This window comes from Haliotis rufescens, unplaced genomic scaffold (assembly GCF_023055435.1).
Source record: "Haliotis rufescens isolate VD_foot unplaced genomic scaffold, xgHalRufe1.0.p SCAF_16, whole genome shotgun sequence".
Lineage (NCBI taxonomy): Eukaryota > Metazoa > Mollusca > Gastropoda > Lepetellida > Haliotidae > Haliotis > Haliotis rufescens.
Genome location: NW_025963846.1, coordinates 26084265 through 26098010, shown reverse-complemented (window position 1 = coordinate 26098010; position 13746 = coordinate 26084265). Strand labels below are relative to the sequence as shown.

Below are 13746 nucleotides of genomic sequence, written 5' to 3'. Positions count from 1 at the left end.
CGCTTTGCAACTGGGGAGGTCGGGTAGCCTAGTGGTTAAAGCATTCGCTCGTCACACGCCGAAGACCCGGGTTCGATTCCCGACATGGGTACAATGTGTGAATCCCATTTCTGGTGTCCCCCGCGGTGATATTGCTGGAATATTGCTAAAAGCGGCGTAAAACCGTACTCACTAATTCACTCGCTTTGGAACTATTTTCGTAAAACTTGAAAGGATGATCAACTGGTGACCCTATTCAAACGTCACTGACTTCGTGTACCTATCGTGGAGTTGATGTCGCAATTAATAATTTGTGAAGTTATTTTCCATCAATATATCAAAACAAGAATGATATACAAATTTGAGCCCTCACGCAAGTACTGACTTTATAAAATATGGGCCCACCTACGATATCTCTATTCAGAGAGCTATTGTTGGTCCACATCTGGGGAAAACTAAAACAGGCCTATAAGAGTTTTGGTTCTCATTTGCAAGAGCCAGCTTTTATTTGCAGATTGCAATTAGGCCTATTTAAAGGTTTGGGGTTTCATCTACAAGGGCCATCAGACCAGTGAAGATCCGGGCTGGAATAGGTCTTCAGCAACCCGTGCTTGCAGTACATAGTGACTATGCTTGTCGTAAGAGGCGACAAACGGGTTAGGATTGGCAGGCTTGGTGATTTGATTAATGCATGTCATAGTACCCTAATTGCGTTGATCGATGCTCATGATGTCAGTCACTGGATTTGTCTGGTCCAGAGTCGATCATTTAAAGGCCGCCGTCATGCAGCTGGAACATTGCCATGTGCAGCGTTAATTAACAAATAAACAAACAAAGAAATGCAAGAGCCATCTTTCGTTGGCAGATTGTAAGTCGGCCTATTTGAGGGTTTGGGGTTTCACCTACAATTTGCTGCTGGTTACAGATGTAAAGACGTAAAGAAAATATATACAAAGAATACTATTTACTTTAGAGATTAGGTCCCGAGTTCTGTTTGTTTGCTGTTTCAATTATATGGCGGCGGTCTGTAAGTAATCGAGTCTGGACCAGACAATCCACAGGTTGACAACATCGAGCATCAATCCATGCAATTGGGATCGATGATATGCATCAACCAAGACAGCGAGCCTGACCACCCTATCCCGTTAGTCGCCTCTTACGACAAGCATAGTCGTCTTTTACGGCAAGCATGGGTAACTCGTCGGCCTATTGACAAAGAGCATTTTTTCACTGAAGTTAAACGTTATAGGCCACCTTCGATTCGTTGTGTTGTGTATTTTCGCTGGAAGTATTGTCTTCTTAGATATTATGACAAAATATCAGAAATTGACTGCTTTCCCCCTCGTGCCACTTGGCGGGTGTGGCTGAAAATACTGAATATTGCCTGTTAAAAGGGGATTGATGACCTGCATCAACCAAGTCAGCGAGTCTGACCATCCGATCCCGTTAGTCGCCTCTTTCGGCAAGCATTGTCGCCTTTTAGGGGAAGCATGAACGCTGAAGACCTATTCTACCCTGGATCTTCACGTGTCTCCTTTTCAGTGAATAAAATTTTAGAACTGTCCGTTTTATGCTTTTTCTATGTAATGCTGCTCATAATGAATTCCGATACTATTTGGAGAAATGTCAAGTAGTTTGTTTGCAATGTTAACGGTTTGGGCTATTGTATTTCGCCTTGTTCAGATTCCCTTACCACAATCATTTCTCTTTCTTTTTCAAATTAATGACGGTATCAATGTACTTGTATTCATAAAAAATGCTCATATCCTTATAGTGTCTGTGATCAGTCACGTGACAGCTAGACAGAAATGTGTCTGAAAAGGGCTGGTGTGTTTCATTGCACCCTCCTCTGGTGCCATGCAGCTGGTTCTACAATCTCATCCAAATCAGATCTTTTACTCGGACAAGACACCACTCTGTGAAGTCTGACATCTCCGCCCACCAGTGGAGACTCCGTGTGTAACATATAAAAGTTGAATGGTGGAAATAGTTCCACGAACTTAATACTTGGGAATCATAGGTGCTCCTCAGTAACTGTCAAGTGAACATTTCAGGAGACAACTGTCTACATATTGCAATTAATATGTGTTACTTTCAAAACATTCAACAAAATTGTGATTTATTTTTTTATCAAAGACGAAAAGCTTAACAATTGCGTAATGACATCTTTATCGTGTGTATAACATGAGATTAAAGCATTAAAACAAAGCGGAAGCCCAGAAATTAGGCCCACAACTACTACAAAACCCCGTTAATCCAGAAGCATCCTATTCTGAGTCAATGCATTGATAAAGGACAATAATTCTCAACTCCGGAGTTTCGTTAATCCAAAAGGTTTCAGAGGGCACTGTTCCGTTCGGATTAACGAGAATTCACTGTATCTGATGTCCAGCCTCGTATACCTTTTCTAAAATTAAAGACGATAGCACGTAATATATCATGGTATTTCGCCTCCCATCTGTGTTCTTGGTTATCCAAGAGTGTTATTTCATATACCAATTACCAAGCCGTGGGTTATATTTATGTGGCCGCTGGAATACACTATATCACCCAGCTTGTGGACGGTACATTGCTCAACCGCTATACTCTCAACAACGTCTCTTGGATCCCCTTCATGTGTGGGGGCACCTCCTGCCATTTCGACGTATATTAAATACTGGGTATTTCGCTTAAAAAAAAAAAAGGGTTCACGAAGCCAGTATTGGAAAATGTTATGCTTTCCCGATGGTTTTGTCTTGACTGAAAAAACTGTCTCGCGTTTAACGTCAATAAAGTTTGCTGTCTGATCACAGATTCTGATGTGATAGACTATTTCTGTATTCTGGTCGTGTCCACACATCAGTTCTTCTCCAAAATGTCCGCTTCCTTGTCTGGGGCATCCCCCGGTGGTCTTTATAAAAGACAACTTTCGACGGTGCAGACACACCCACAGGCGACCACATGTACTCAGGAGGTCACACTCAGTGACTTGGTTGACTGTACGTCACTCTGTCGTAAGATGCTGCTCACATCATCCACTGATTGAATGTTCAGAAGAGATTATTAACAGTGAGTAACAGAACTGACATCTGTTTTATGTATTCATCTTTATGTGTCCCAAGGCCAGCAACATTAGCATTCGTTAGAAATCATCTATCTAAAATGACACGCATCCAGAGTGAAAGATGTTTGTGTATTTGTTTGTTTGTTTGTCGTTTAACGCATATTCCAGCTATATGACTGTGGTACACAAACTGCTAAGGATATTGTAAGATCTGTGTAGAGACATATGACTAAGACAAAGTGATCAAGTTGATGTCTTTATTAACAGTACTGACACAACGTGGTAAGGACAGGGCCACGTGTTGATGGTTACTCCTGCCATCTGCGAAGCCTCACTTCCTTCAGGGTAGAGCAGCTCACTTCCGGGCTTCTGATAACGAGGTAAAGCAGTTCAAAACTTCTGTTACATGTGTCAATCATTTGTGTTATATTTTGCAAAAAAAAATCATTTTGCTACAAGCACTGTTTTAATGGAAATGTATTATTTGCATTTCCTAAGTTTCTCTGTATCACAAGATATACTGGACACAGCATTTGGTTATTGAATTCATTTTCATTAACTGTTTAATTCCACCGTTTACACCTGTAAAACAACATCATAATTCAGCATACCCAGATCCATTGGTGCCTATGTTAGTATTAAGGAAAGCTGACCGCTGGATGGTGCTGACATTGTCGGCATTGTCACAGATGATACGAGCCAATGACGCTTTTTTCAGCTGCGTTATTTGATCTGAATTCAAACAAAGAAACATTGTAAAGATATATGTACATCACTATTCGAAAGAAAGAAATTGACATCAATCCCTGTCCACAAATTAATGTATATCCTTAATACACCAACTAAGGAAAGAGGTGTATGTATTTACCAGAGGTAAAACCAGTGACAGAGTCTGTAGATTCGAACCAGAACCTGTCACCATCCCTCAATTTCTTGAACTGTTCTCCGATCAGACAGATGTAGGTTCTTCCCACTGCTGCTACATCAAACGGGGCTTCAGCAACACCTCCACTGTACAGATCAATGTCATCCACGCTGTTGCTGAAAGAGTCAAGTAACATGTTATATATGTAATTTAGACCTTAGGAACAACAGAAGTGTTCAATTATATTGGACAAATATGAAAAAATATTTTTTGAAGATGATTGGTTGAGAATCATAGCTAATCGATTGCGGAGAAACTTTTTGTTTAAAATACTAATCAGCATGAACACTTACTATATATCCTCAAGATCGCGACCTTGAATGATTCCGAAATCATTATCAGTTGTGAAGGAGGTGATTTTGTCTAGACCACAGTATTCTCTCCAGGCGTTGTAAGGAGGGAGACCGTGTTCTCTTCCTCGCTGAATGTTCAGACTCACAATGTCAAATCCGTCCCTCGTGTCGGAATCCTCCTCAAACATCCTCTGCCTCATGCCATCAACATACCACGCATCAACACGTTCACCTGCAGCACCAAGAAAACTAGTGATGACATCGTCCAGGCTGTTGATGACGTATTTGGTTCTCTTGAAAAGGTCACCAGTGTCCACGACTTCGCTTCCTATTGTGAGGTTTTCTGGCACCATCGAATGGCCAAATCGGAAAGCTGCGGTTGAGAAGACGTTACTGAGAGTTGGGTCGAGGCTGGAATTGTAGTTGTAGTTGCCCAGTTCCAGACTGTAGTTTGCAACCCCGTCGTCACTAAGGATTTGAGGCAGCCACTCGTTGTATGTGATCACCTGGTGATATATATGACGTACATCAGGCTCTGTTCATCTTCATCATATGTTTGATATGAATGCCGTTACATAATAATTGCAACATGTCATTACTTTAACTAATAATAACAGGGAAAAACAGTTGTTATCGTAGATGCACAGATAGTTTTTATATATGCGGGGAATGTGTACTATTTTGATAATTTGTATCCATCTGTGTTGAACAGAACTGAAGCCTAACCTGTAATTCAGCAATAACTATTCGTCTTGCTTCTTGGAAGAGTTTCTCGTCATCCCAACCACTGTTATAGCCTTTGAGTTCTGTTGCAACACGATTGTGTTCTCTCATGAACAGAGTGTGTAGAGCACTAAGTCCAGGGAAGACATTGACTCTCGAGTCACCTGCAGTAAAACGGGAAATAATTGTGTTTGTTTTATTTGATATGCAGTATGATGACTTGTTTTAAATACCATATATTATATTGATCTGATTTACATGAAAATTGAATATTCATTAAAATGTTAAGAACCATTTTATCAACAACGTTGCTAGTGAGCACATCTTACACACATAGTTTATAAGAATGTAATTGCTATGAAATATTGATTTCTCCTGTTTGTAACGACCTGCTTTGAAACAGTAGTTGCTTGAATCAGAAGTATCAAGAAAGCAATCATCAGAATCTCCTTCCGGCAGAAGATTGTTTGTTCCCACTTTCAACAATCCGGCTGCAAAATAACAGAGAGACGAATAACGAAACATGTACAGTTCACATAACTTAACATGAAATATTGAAATAACATAAACTGAATAGCAAATCCAGGTCTGTCATGTGATTCTGATCATCACACAAACTGATACCTATCACAGAACATCATGGAGAAATCAGGAGGACATTCAACCTACATCCAGAGTCAGTGTCTCTGAGCTCGGCCGTCTCCGAGTCTGATATGCCGTAGATGTGGGAACCGTCTATGAAGGCGGACAGTTCATTGTACTGTTGTCGTGGATCTGGTTGGAGAGAAATCGGGAATAAGTTCACTGTGAAAGTTTATTGTTGTTTAAGTATGACGTTACATCGTGTCCTTCTCCGAAATATTATCTTGGTAAATAACTTGAAATGCAATCTCGTCAGTTTCAGGTATGAGAATGAATCATTAATGTGATTATACTTTGGATGGGATCATGGGCAGTTGCCCAGTCGTCAAAGGCGCCGCTATTGTGCAGAGTTGCGTCCCTTGGGCACGCCAGAAACCTACATGTGATTTGTGGGTTCGAATCTCGGTTCTCCCCGAGTATGTTTCTAGGTCTGACAGCACAATACACGTTCTTGTGGGTTTCACCAAAGTGGTAAACATCTTGGAACTGCATCACTTCGGGCCTTCCTCTTACATTAAGCAAACACGCAGTGATATAACCAGAGTACTTTTCGCAGCACCCTTAAATCTAACTCACTCAATCTCTCAATTTTTATCGAAAAAACATATCTTAAGCTTTTTTTAACTCTTCAATAGATATTGAAATGCAATGCAATAGACACTTCGATCTTTAAAAAAAAGTAGAAGAGCTAACTATTATTCCAAAATATAATTGGGGAGAATGAGCAAACTTCCAGGCCATATGATGCTAGCCGTTTAAAATTGCCTCAGATACCCATGAAGTTGAAAAACAATCAACCAGGTCACACACTCATTATTTGACTTTTACGTCAAGCATATTCGTGGTGAATATCCTGCTCGGGAAGGACCAAGTGGAGAAATATGTATTTGGATTTGTATATAAGTGTTCATCCTTACTGGAGGAATCTGTGCCTGTTCCTGAAACCGCCTCCGATCTCACCAGGTTCATACATTTACCATCGCCAAAGTAAAAATCACCATCAGGAAGGGTGATCGGGAAACATGGAGAGTCCGTGCTGATGAAAGGAAGACAATATTTGATATTTCCCATACATTTTGCATGATCTGTATATAGTATATCAACTATTTTATCATATATTGAAATATGAATAATATGGTGTAGTATAATCACACTGTCTTGTTTATTGTTGTGTCATATGATATAGTAACAGTATAGTAAGGGATCAAAAGTAGTTTATTGTTATGAAAATAGTTCTTAGAAATGAATATTCTTGATAGGTAACAGTTTAAACTTACTCGCTTGGAACAGAATCGGTTCTGTCACAACATTCAATATCACTTCCATTATCTGTAAAGAAGAAAGTACATGCATGTCCATGATTTGAAGATAAAGAGACTTCCACAACAATCCATGCCCTTTGAAATATAAATATAAAAAAAAGAAATGAATACATTATGCGATCGTGGCACAATATGCTGTATTTCTGACATGGAAAGCGTCAATATTGCGAAAGATGGAAGCAATATACAAATAACAAGCATGAAATACTCATATCCCCCTCCAATATGACATGTCCGGTTGTGTGCAATGCATTAGCTCCTGTGAACTATGTTCACTGGACCTTTTTTGTGAATGGCCTAATTGCAGCATCAAAATGTTTTTATTGGTGTTGATTTGCCTTTTGCAGTTTATGATAGAATTCAGGACTGTATTTGTAATTAGTTATGTTATTACTTGAACAATGATCAGAGAAGCAAGGGAGTTCTTACTTTACTTAGAGATCATTGAGAGCAGGGGCTATGCTCTTGCTAAGGAAACGTTTGTAAAAACTCCCAAACTGTCAAAAGTCACCAGTGTACCCCGAGACCTATTTATGTGCCAAGTGTGGTGAAAATTTATTGTATGGTTTTCAAGATCTGTGCCAAGTTCCGTAATTTTCAGTCTAATTCAAGGTTGTTGCCAGGGAAACTCGAAAAATACATTTTTGAAAAATCCAAAACTATCAAAGGGCACCAGTTTACTACACCCATTTAAGTGCCAACTTTGGTGATGACATATTGTATGGTTTTCAAGATATGCTCCGGAAACGATGACTACCGACATTTTTTATCTAAGCCAAAATCGTTGCCAGATAAACTCGAAAAATAATTTTCTTAAAAATCCTAAGGAATCAAAAGGCAACAGTTTTCCACTAGACTTATCTATGTACCAAATTTGGTTAAGATATTGGTCATGTTTTAGTTCTACTCCGGAAACCAAACGTGACGGAACGAACAGACGGGCGGAAGGACGGGTGGACAGCACTCAGTTCTAAATCCCCCTTCCACTCCGTGGCGGGGATAATAGTTTCTCTTGACGAGGTTAGTATGGGAAAACTCACACCTTCGGACCAGACCCCGTCTGCGGTCAGACCACATCACGAACTTACAAATTAACTTAGCTGCGAACCGTGAAATGCTCGTACCAGACGCCATCAGGTTTTATAGCATACGAGTCAATATTCATCACCTGACAGGTCAATACAGATCATATGACGAATCAATATTCGAGGACAATGTTAATCACATCATTTCGGTGTTTACATTGAAATGCATTGTTTCGTCACATGGTACGGATTAACCAATGGAACTGCAAGATGCTTACTAGAGGTAGTACAATATCAAATCATTACCTGTAACCACCGGCGTTCCTGTGATGTCGTGGTCAATAAACTGACCCCACTGCATCAGCATGACGGAGTTTCTGACGGAAAGAAAACTCAGCTCAAAGTGAACATGGTTGCTGATGCTTCTTGGGTTAGGCAGGTCTGATCCATCTGTAGCCAACGCTCTGGGGTTTCCAGTTGCTGTAATATACAACAGAGATGTTTGTTCGTTGATTTGTCACTTTGTTACATGCAGTTGGAAACTTTTTTTACAGGATATCACTTGCGTAATAATCTCTGTCGGATGTAAACTAATGCTTATTTAAACTTACTTTTTTATTTTGAATGTAAAATGGTTTTCATTAGAAAGGTATATATTTTCTTTGAGAGGCATTAAGAAGTTGGAGTACTAAGTAAGGATAAGATTTATGGATGAACAACTTCCTTATCACAATTAGGAGCGACGTTTCAATGCAGGTTTAACATCCATATCAATCAATCTGTACATCACTTGCTTGATAACGTGTTAGAACCTACGGGGGGCACGGGGGGCCCAGTCGTCTAAGGCGCCGCGATTCGCTGTGCAGAGTTGCGTCCCTCGGGCATGACAGTAACCTATGATTGTGGGTTCGAATCCCGGTTCGCCCCGATTATGTTTCTAGGTTTGTCAGCACCATACCCGTGCTCGTGGGTTTCACCGAAGTGGTAAACGTCTGAGACCTACATCACTTCGGGCTTTCCTCCCACATTAAGCTGATATAACTGGAATAACTCCCACATATAACTGGAATACTTTTAAAAGCGGCGTTACACCCAGCTCACTCACTGTTAGAACCTACACCGAAACGTTGCTCCTAATTGTAATAAAGAAGTTGTTCATCCATAAATCTTATCCTAACTTAGGTATATATTGTTATGACGTTTAATTCCTTTTAAGCAGTTGGTATCGTTCCTCAGATATTATTTACAGAAATATTGCAAAATGAACAAACCGTCGGCATAAACAGGTTCCAGCCACCTGGCCAGTTGAGCACCAGCGGCTCCCCATTCCGAATTGTCCACGTTATTGCACGTGCCATCGGCTGTCCGATAGGTGTCGCTTGAGTCGCAGGTCGCTCTCCTGAGTTAAACGTATTTGTGTGATAAGACATTGAATCCCTTTCATGAACACATATAAACACTCTAGCTTAGCATTACACATTGAACAACGACGTCCCGGAAAGACAATTCATTCTTGATATTATTACAGTTGAGGTATTTAATCCTCCAAGATTAATAAATTATTTCCCTTGGTGGATATTATATTTTTGAAAATATTTTCTTGTGGTTAAGCACCGAGATGGATGTACATTTGCATTATAGCAGAACAGGTACATATTTACATAAGGGTTTAAGAAACATGATGTCTTCACTACTGGTTAGATTTACATGTCCGGCTTTTCATATCAGACAAACCTGCTTCTGTAGACAGGCTCCATGTGTCTTTTACTCTTGGATGATCGCGAACTGAAGGCGCATGGCGTCCTGCTTCCTCCACACTCTGTAACGAAGGCTCACGTGATTTAATGTGTAATCCAATAACGGAATATATAATAAAGTTAATACCATGTTGTCATTATTCTGAGAATAAAATTCTAAATTTTAGGCCACATTTATGCACCATCTGTACAATTCTGATTATACCTTCACCTACTCAAAGTGTTATAGTTCTTTATTCTAAATATGTATTTCGGAATAAAAAATACACAAAGTTGAAATAAAAGCGACAATAAACATTTCCATAATAATAAGAAAGCGATTCAACAATATCATGAGCATATGTTTAGGAATCAATATGAAATGACACCAGATGTTCGCGAAAAGGTCTGCGTATCCTGCCCCACTGGTGGTATCCGTCACAAGCACATGTAAAGGCAAGTCAATTGTAATGAAGACACGTCAATGAAGACACAAGTCAAAATAAGTAATTGCATCAGACACTGATGCGCAAATTTGGAAATGTCCTCTACGTATCTCCCATACAACATTTTGAAAGCTTTACTTAGGCCTTGAATGTTGTAACCCTAGGTCTTCAGCAATCCATGCTTGCCATAAAAGGCGACTATGCTATCCCAATTGCGTGGATCGATGCTCATGATATTAATCACTGGATTGTCTGGTCCAGACTCGATTATTTACGGACCGCCGTCATATAGCTGGAATATTGCTGAGTGCAGCGTTAAACAACAAACCAACCAACCAACTGTTAAAATAACGTTTGAGTTGTGTCAAATCTTCAGATACTTGATTGTACCTCAGAGGTTGTGAAATGCCGACACAAAGGATGAAGCTGCTGAAACAATGTTCGACGTAACAGAAAAGCTGACTATTGGGAAGTTGACGTCATCCTCTAAAGGCTTTTGTTTCAAATCCAGGTCGGTAATTCAGTGGAGTGAGTGATTGAATGATTTGGGTTTAACGCTGCTTTTTTTGTAGTTCAGTGATATCGGGGGCGTCAGCTTAACGTGGGAGGAAAGCCTGAAGTGATGCAGGTCTCAGACGTTTACCACTTCGGTGAAACCCATGAGCACAGGTATGATGCTGACAAACCTAGAAACATAATCGGGGCGAATCGTGATTCGAACCCACATTCATACGTTACTGTCATGCCCGAGGGACGCAACTCTGCACAGCGAATCGCGACGCCTTAGACAACTAGGCCACCCGTGTCTCCATAGTTCAGTGGAAAGGAATTGGCGACTTACCATTATTGAAAGATGTCAGATCATAAATATACCCGAAACAGGAGTTAAACTTCTTTGCCAAATTACCTTGTTATCCCCCGCCCAACAAAATTGGCGGGGGTATATAGAAACGGGCTCCTTCCGTCCGTCCGTCCGTCACGTCTCGATTCCGGAGCATAATTTAGAAACCGTTCAAAAAATTTTCATGAAACTTTGCAGATCTGTCATGTACATGCTGAACTGGTGCCTTTTGCTATTTAGAAATTTTAGAAATCTTTATTTTTTACGTTTCCATGGCAACAAGATGGACTTAGGTTCTGTAAGGGTAGGGTTCGTTTCCGGAGCATAACTCATAAACCGTTTAATATGTTTCATCAAACTTTGCTGGTCTGTCATGTACATGCTGAACTGGTGCCTTTTGCTATTAAGAATTTTTAGAATTGGTTTTCTTTTTCGTTTCCATGGCAACGAGATGGACTTAGGTTCCAAACTCTTCTTTTTTACAATTTCTATGACAAGTTCCACCTCGGTTAAAAAAAGTTTTAATTATGTTACAAATTCTGCAACAGGGGCGGGGGATATAGCCACGTTAGTGGCAAACTCTTGTTACTTTAGATTTTGGCATTCCAAGCATTCCTCCCGAATTGTATGCATAGGGACACAGATGAGCTGGAGGGGGGGCACATTTACGTCTTATCTAAATGTCTTATCCCCAAAGTTCACACTGAAGTTTTCAAAGAGGAAGTCAAGCATTTCACATTTCGTTCAACAGCAAGCAATCCCGTATGATGTGACTAGCGGGATAGGGTGGTCAGACTCGCTGACTTGGTTGATGCATGTCATCGTTTCCAAATTACGTGGATCGATGCTCATGTTGTCAACCATTGGAATGTCTGGTCGAGACTCGATTATTTACAGACCGCTGTCATATAGCTGGAATATTGCCTAGTGCGGCGTTTAACAACAAACAAACACATATAACCAAGTTATTGATAGATTTTGAAGAACAGTTTCAAATGTTCAAATATATGAACCATATTTTTAGATATGGCTGCATGTACCAACTGCACACACGGTTCAATTCCATTATACACCAATATGTATATAACTTCATTCATATATGTGTTGTACAATATAAAAGATAATCTTTATAAGTTGCTTATTGCATGCAGCGTTTCTCCAATCCACAAGATGATAATGAACAAGTCCTGGAGCCAATGGTTTGCAGAAATATAGATTCTGAAATAGTTAATACTCACCAGCGTGTATAACGCAGAGCGCGATCAGCAGAGCTTGCACAAGGAATGACTGCATACTGTCAGCTTTACGAAGGACAGAGTCTATGTGATGGAGTCATCAGACTAGCACTATATATATACACACAATTCCAATAACATACAGATAGACTCGATAAGACACCATTACTTTTATCAGATATGATGATTTGTATTGGTAACAGCAAGAAACAAATCTAGTGATAGCAGGGAGTGACGATTGTATGTGTCGATTGCCAAGATGAATCGATCAACATAGGATCCCATGTGGGAAATAGCCATTTAGATCTCGCCACTCAACATGTTTTAATAATAGTTGTGTTCGATCGTGGTGATACTACCCTTGACTTGCAATATAGTAGTATATGATGTACTGATTAGGGATTTATCAACATCTGAGTAGCCTAATTGGCAGTTTTATACCTTGCTGAGTGCGGCGTTAAACAAAGAACGAGAGAAAGAAAAAACAGTTTTATAGTTTGTTTGTCACCACACCCTGACGATCTTGACGTTCACCGCACCAACGACTTAAGTTACACGTCCTCAACACACATGCTCTGACGCTCTATTGTTAGCTTTGCAACATATTTGATATGTATTTGAGTACTAGTTTGTTTTCTATACATCTCTGAAGCTTAACCACTGTCGCCGCTGGGTGAATATATACCAATTTCACTGACTTTCGCTATCACCACTGTATTTTTGTATGTGATATTGACCGCTGCCATCATGTTATATATTGCCATTGAATGTTGTACTACCACTCTATTGTTTACTACCACTCTATTTGTTGCAATTGCTATACAGTAATTTCTATTGATTTGTAAACTTAGTGACTTTTGTTATACATTTGTTGATTGTATGCCACTTGTTGGTTGTTTCTTGGTTTCACGCTAAGTTCTTTAACGTAGAGATATTTGTTGGGTTAACATATTGTTTCAATTTGGGAATCGACATGTAAACAATGGAAGAGATTAATTGTCCCCGAAAGTTTTGGAAAATATATTTGTGCTTCATGTTGATGGTAAAAAAATATAAAAAGTCAGCCACTGAAATTACATTGTTGCAATGTGTGTGTTCTAAAACTACTTAGGCTCATAGTTTTAATTATATCTGGTTTGCAGATGGAGCGGAAACAATATCTGGTCTCAATACAAAATCTCAAAATTATCTGCGCGTGTCGTTTTCAAAACAGATTAATTTCTATTTCGACTACAGGAAACTCAGTATTTGCATTACAAAACAGTTATATGAGTGAGTGAGTTGGGTTTAACGCCCCTTTGAACAGTATTCCTGTTCTATAACGGCATGTCAGTTTAAAGTTAGTGGAAAGCCCGTTACCAGTTATGAAAATGAAGAGGAACTACAAAAAACAACATAAAAGGGCTACATGTGTTAAAATGTGATTCGTATAACTAATCTGATAAGACATGATTTGGATGATACCTTGGAAGTCATGATCGGTGAAAAAAGATTGACACGTGACGAACGTGATAGATCAATTGTGCCAATGAACCA

General features: G+C 39.7%; 1 protein-coding gene across 1 annotated transcript; it reads right to left on the bottom strand.

Annotated features, from left to right (window-relative positions):
* Positions 1–3265: 3265 nt before the first annotated feature.
* LOC124117718 (peroxidasin-like) lies at positions 3266–12293 on the bottom strand. Its single transcript, XM_048397062.1, has 13 exons — positions 12214–12293; positions 9687–9771; positions 9224–9351; positions 8259–8432; positions 6883–6934; positions 6523–6641; positions 5633–5737; positions 5353–5454; positions 4967–5127; positions 4241–4746; positions 3891–4063; positions 3634–3754; positions 3266–3391 (listed from the first exon to the last, which is right to left on the bottom strand). Exons 1-13 carry the CDS (start codon positions 12266–12268, stop codon positions 3331–3333), a joined length of 1842 nt encoding a protein of 613 aa, XP_048253019.1. The 5' UTR covers positions 12269–12293; the 3' UTR covers positions 3266–3330.
* Between the last annotated feature and the right edge of the window lie 1453 nt (positions 12294–13746).

Excerpts from the sequence above, each read along its gene's own strand:
- LOC124117718 (XM_048397062.1), bottom strand. The coding sequence starts at position 12,268 with ATGCAGTCATTCCTTGTGCAAGCTCTGCTGATCGCGCTCTGCGTTATA. Across the intron at positions 5,738-6,522 it reads AACAGGCACAGATTCCTCCA|ATCCACGACAACAGTACAAT; the intron begins GTAAGGATGAAC and ends CTCTCCAACCAG. Across the intron at positions 5,455-5,632 it reads CAGAGACACTGACTCTGGAT|CCGGATTGTTGAAAGTGGGA; the intron begins GTAGGTTGAATG and ends GTTATTTTGCAG.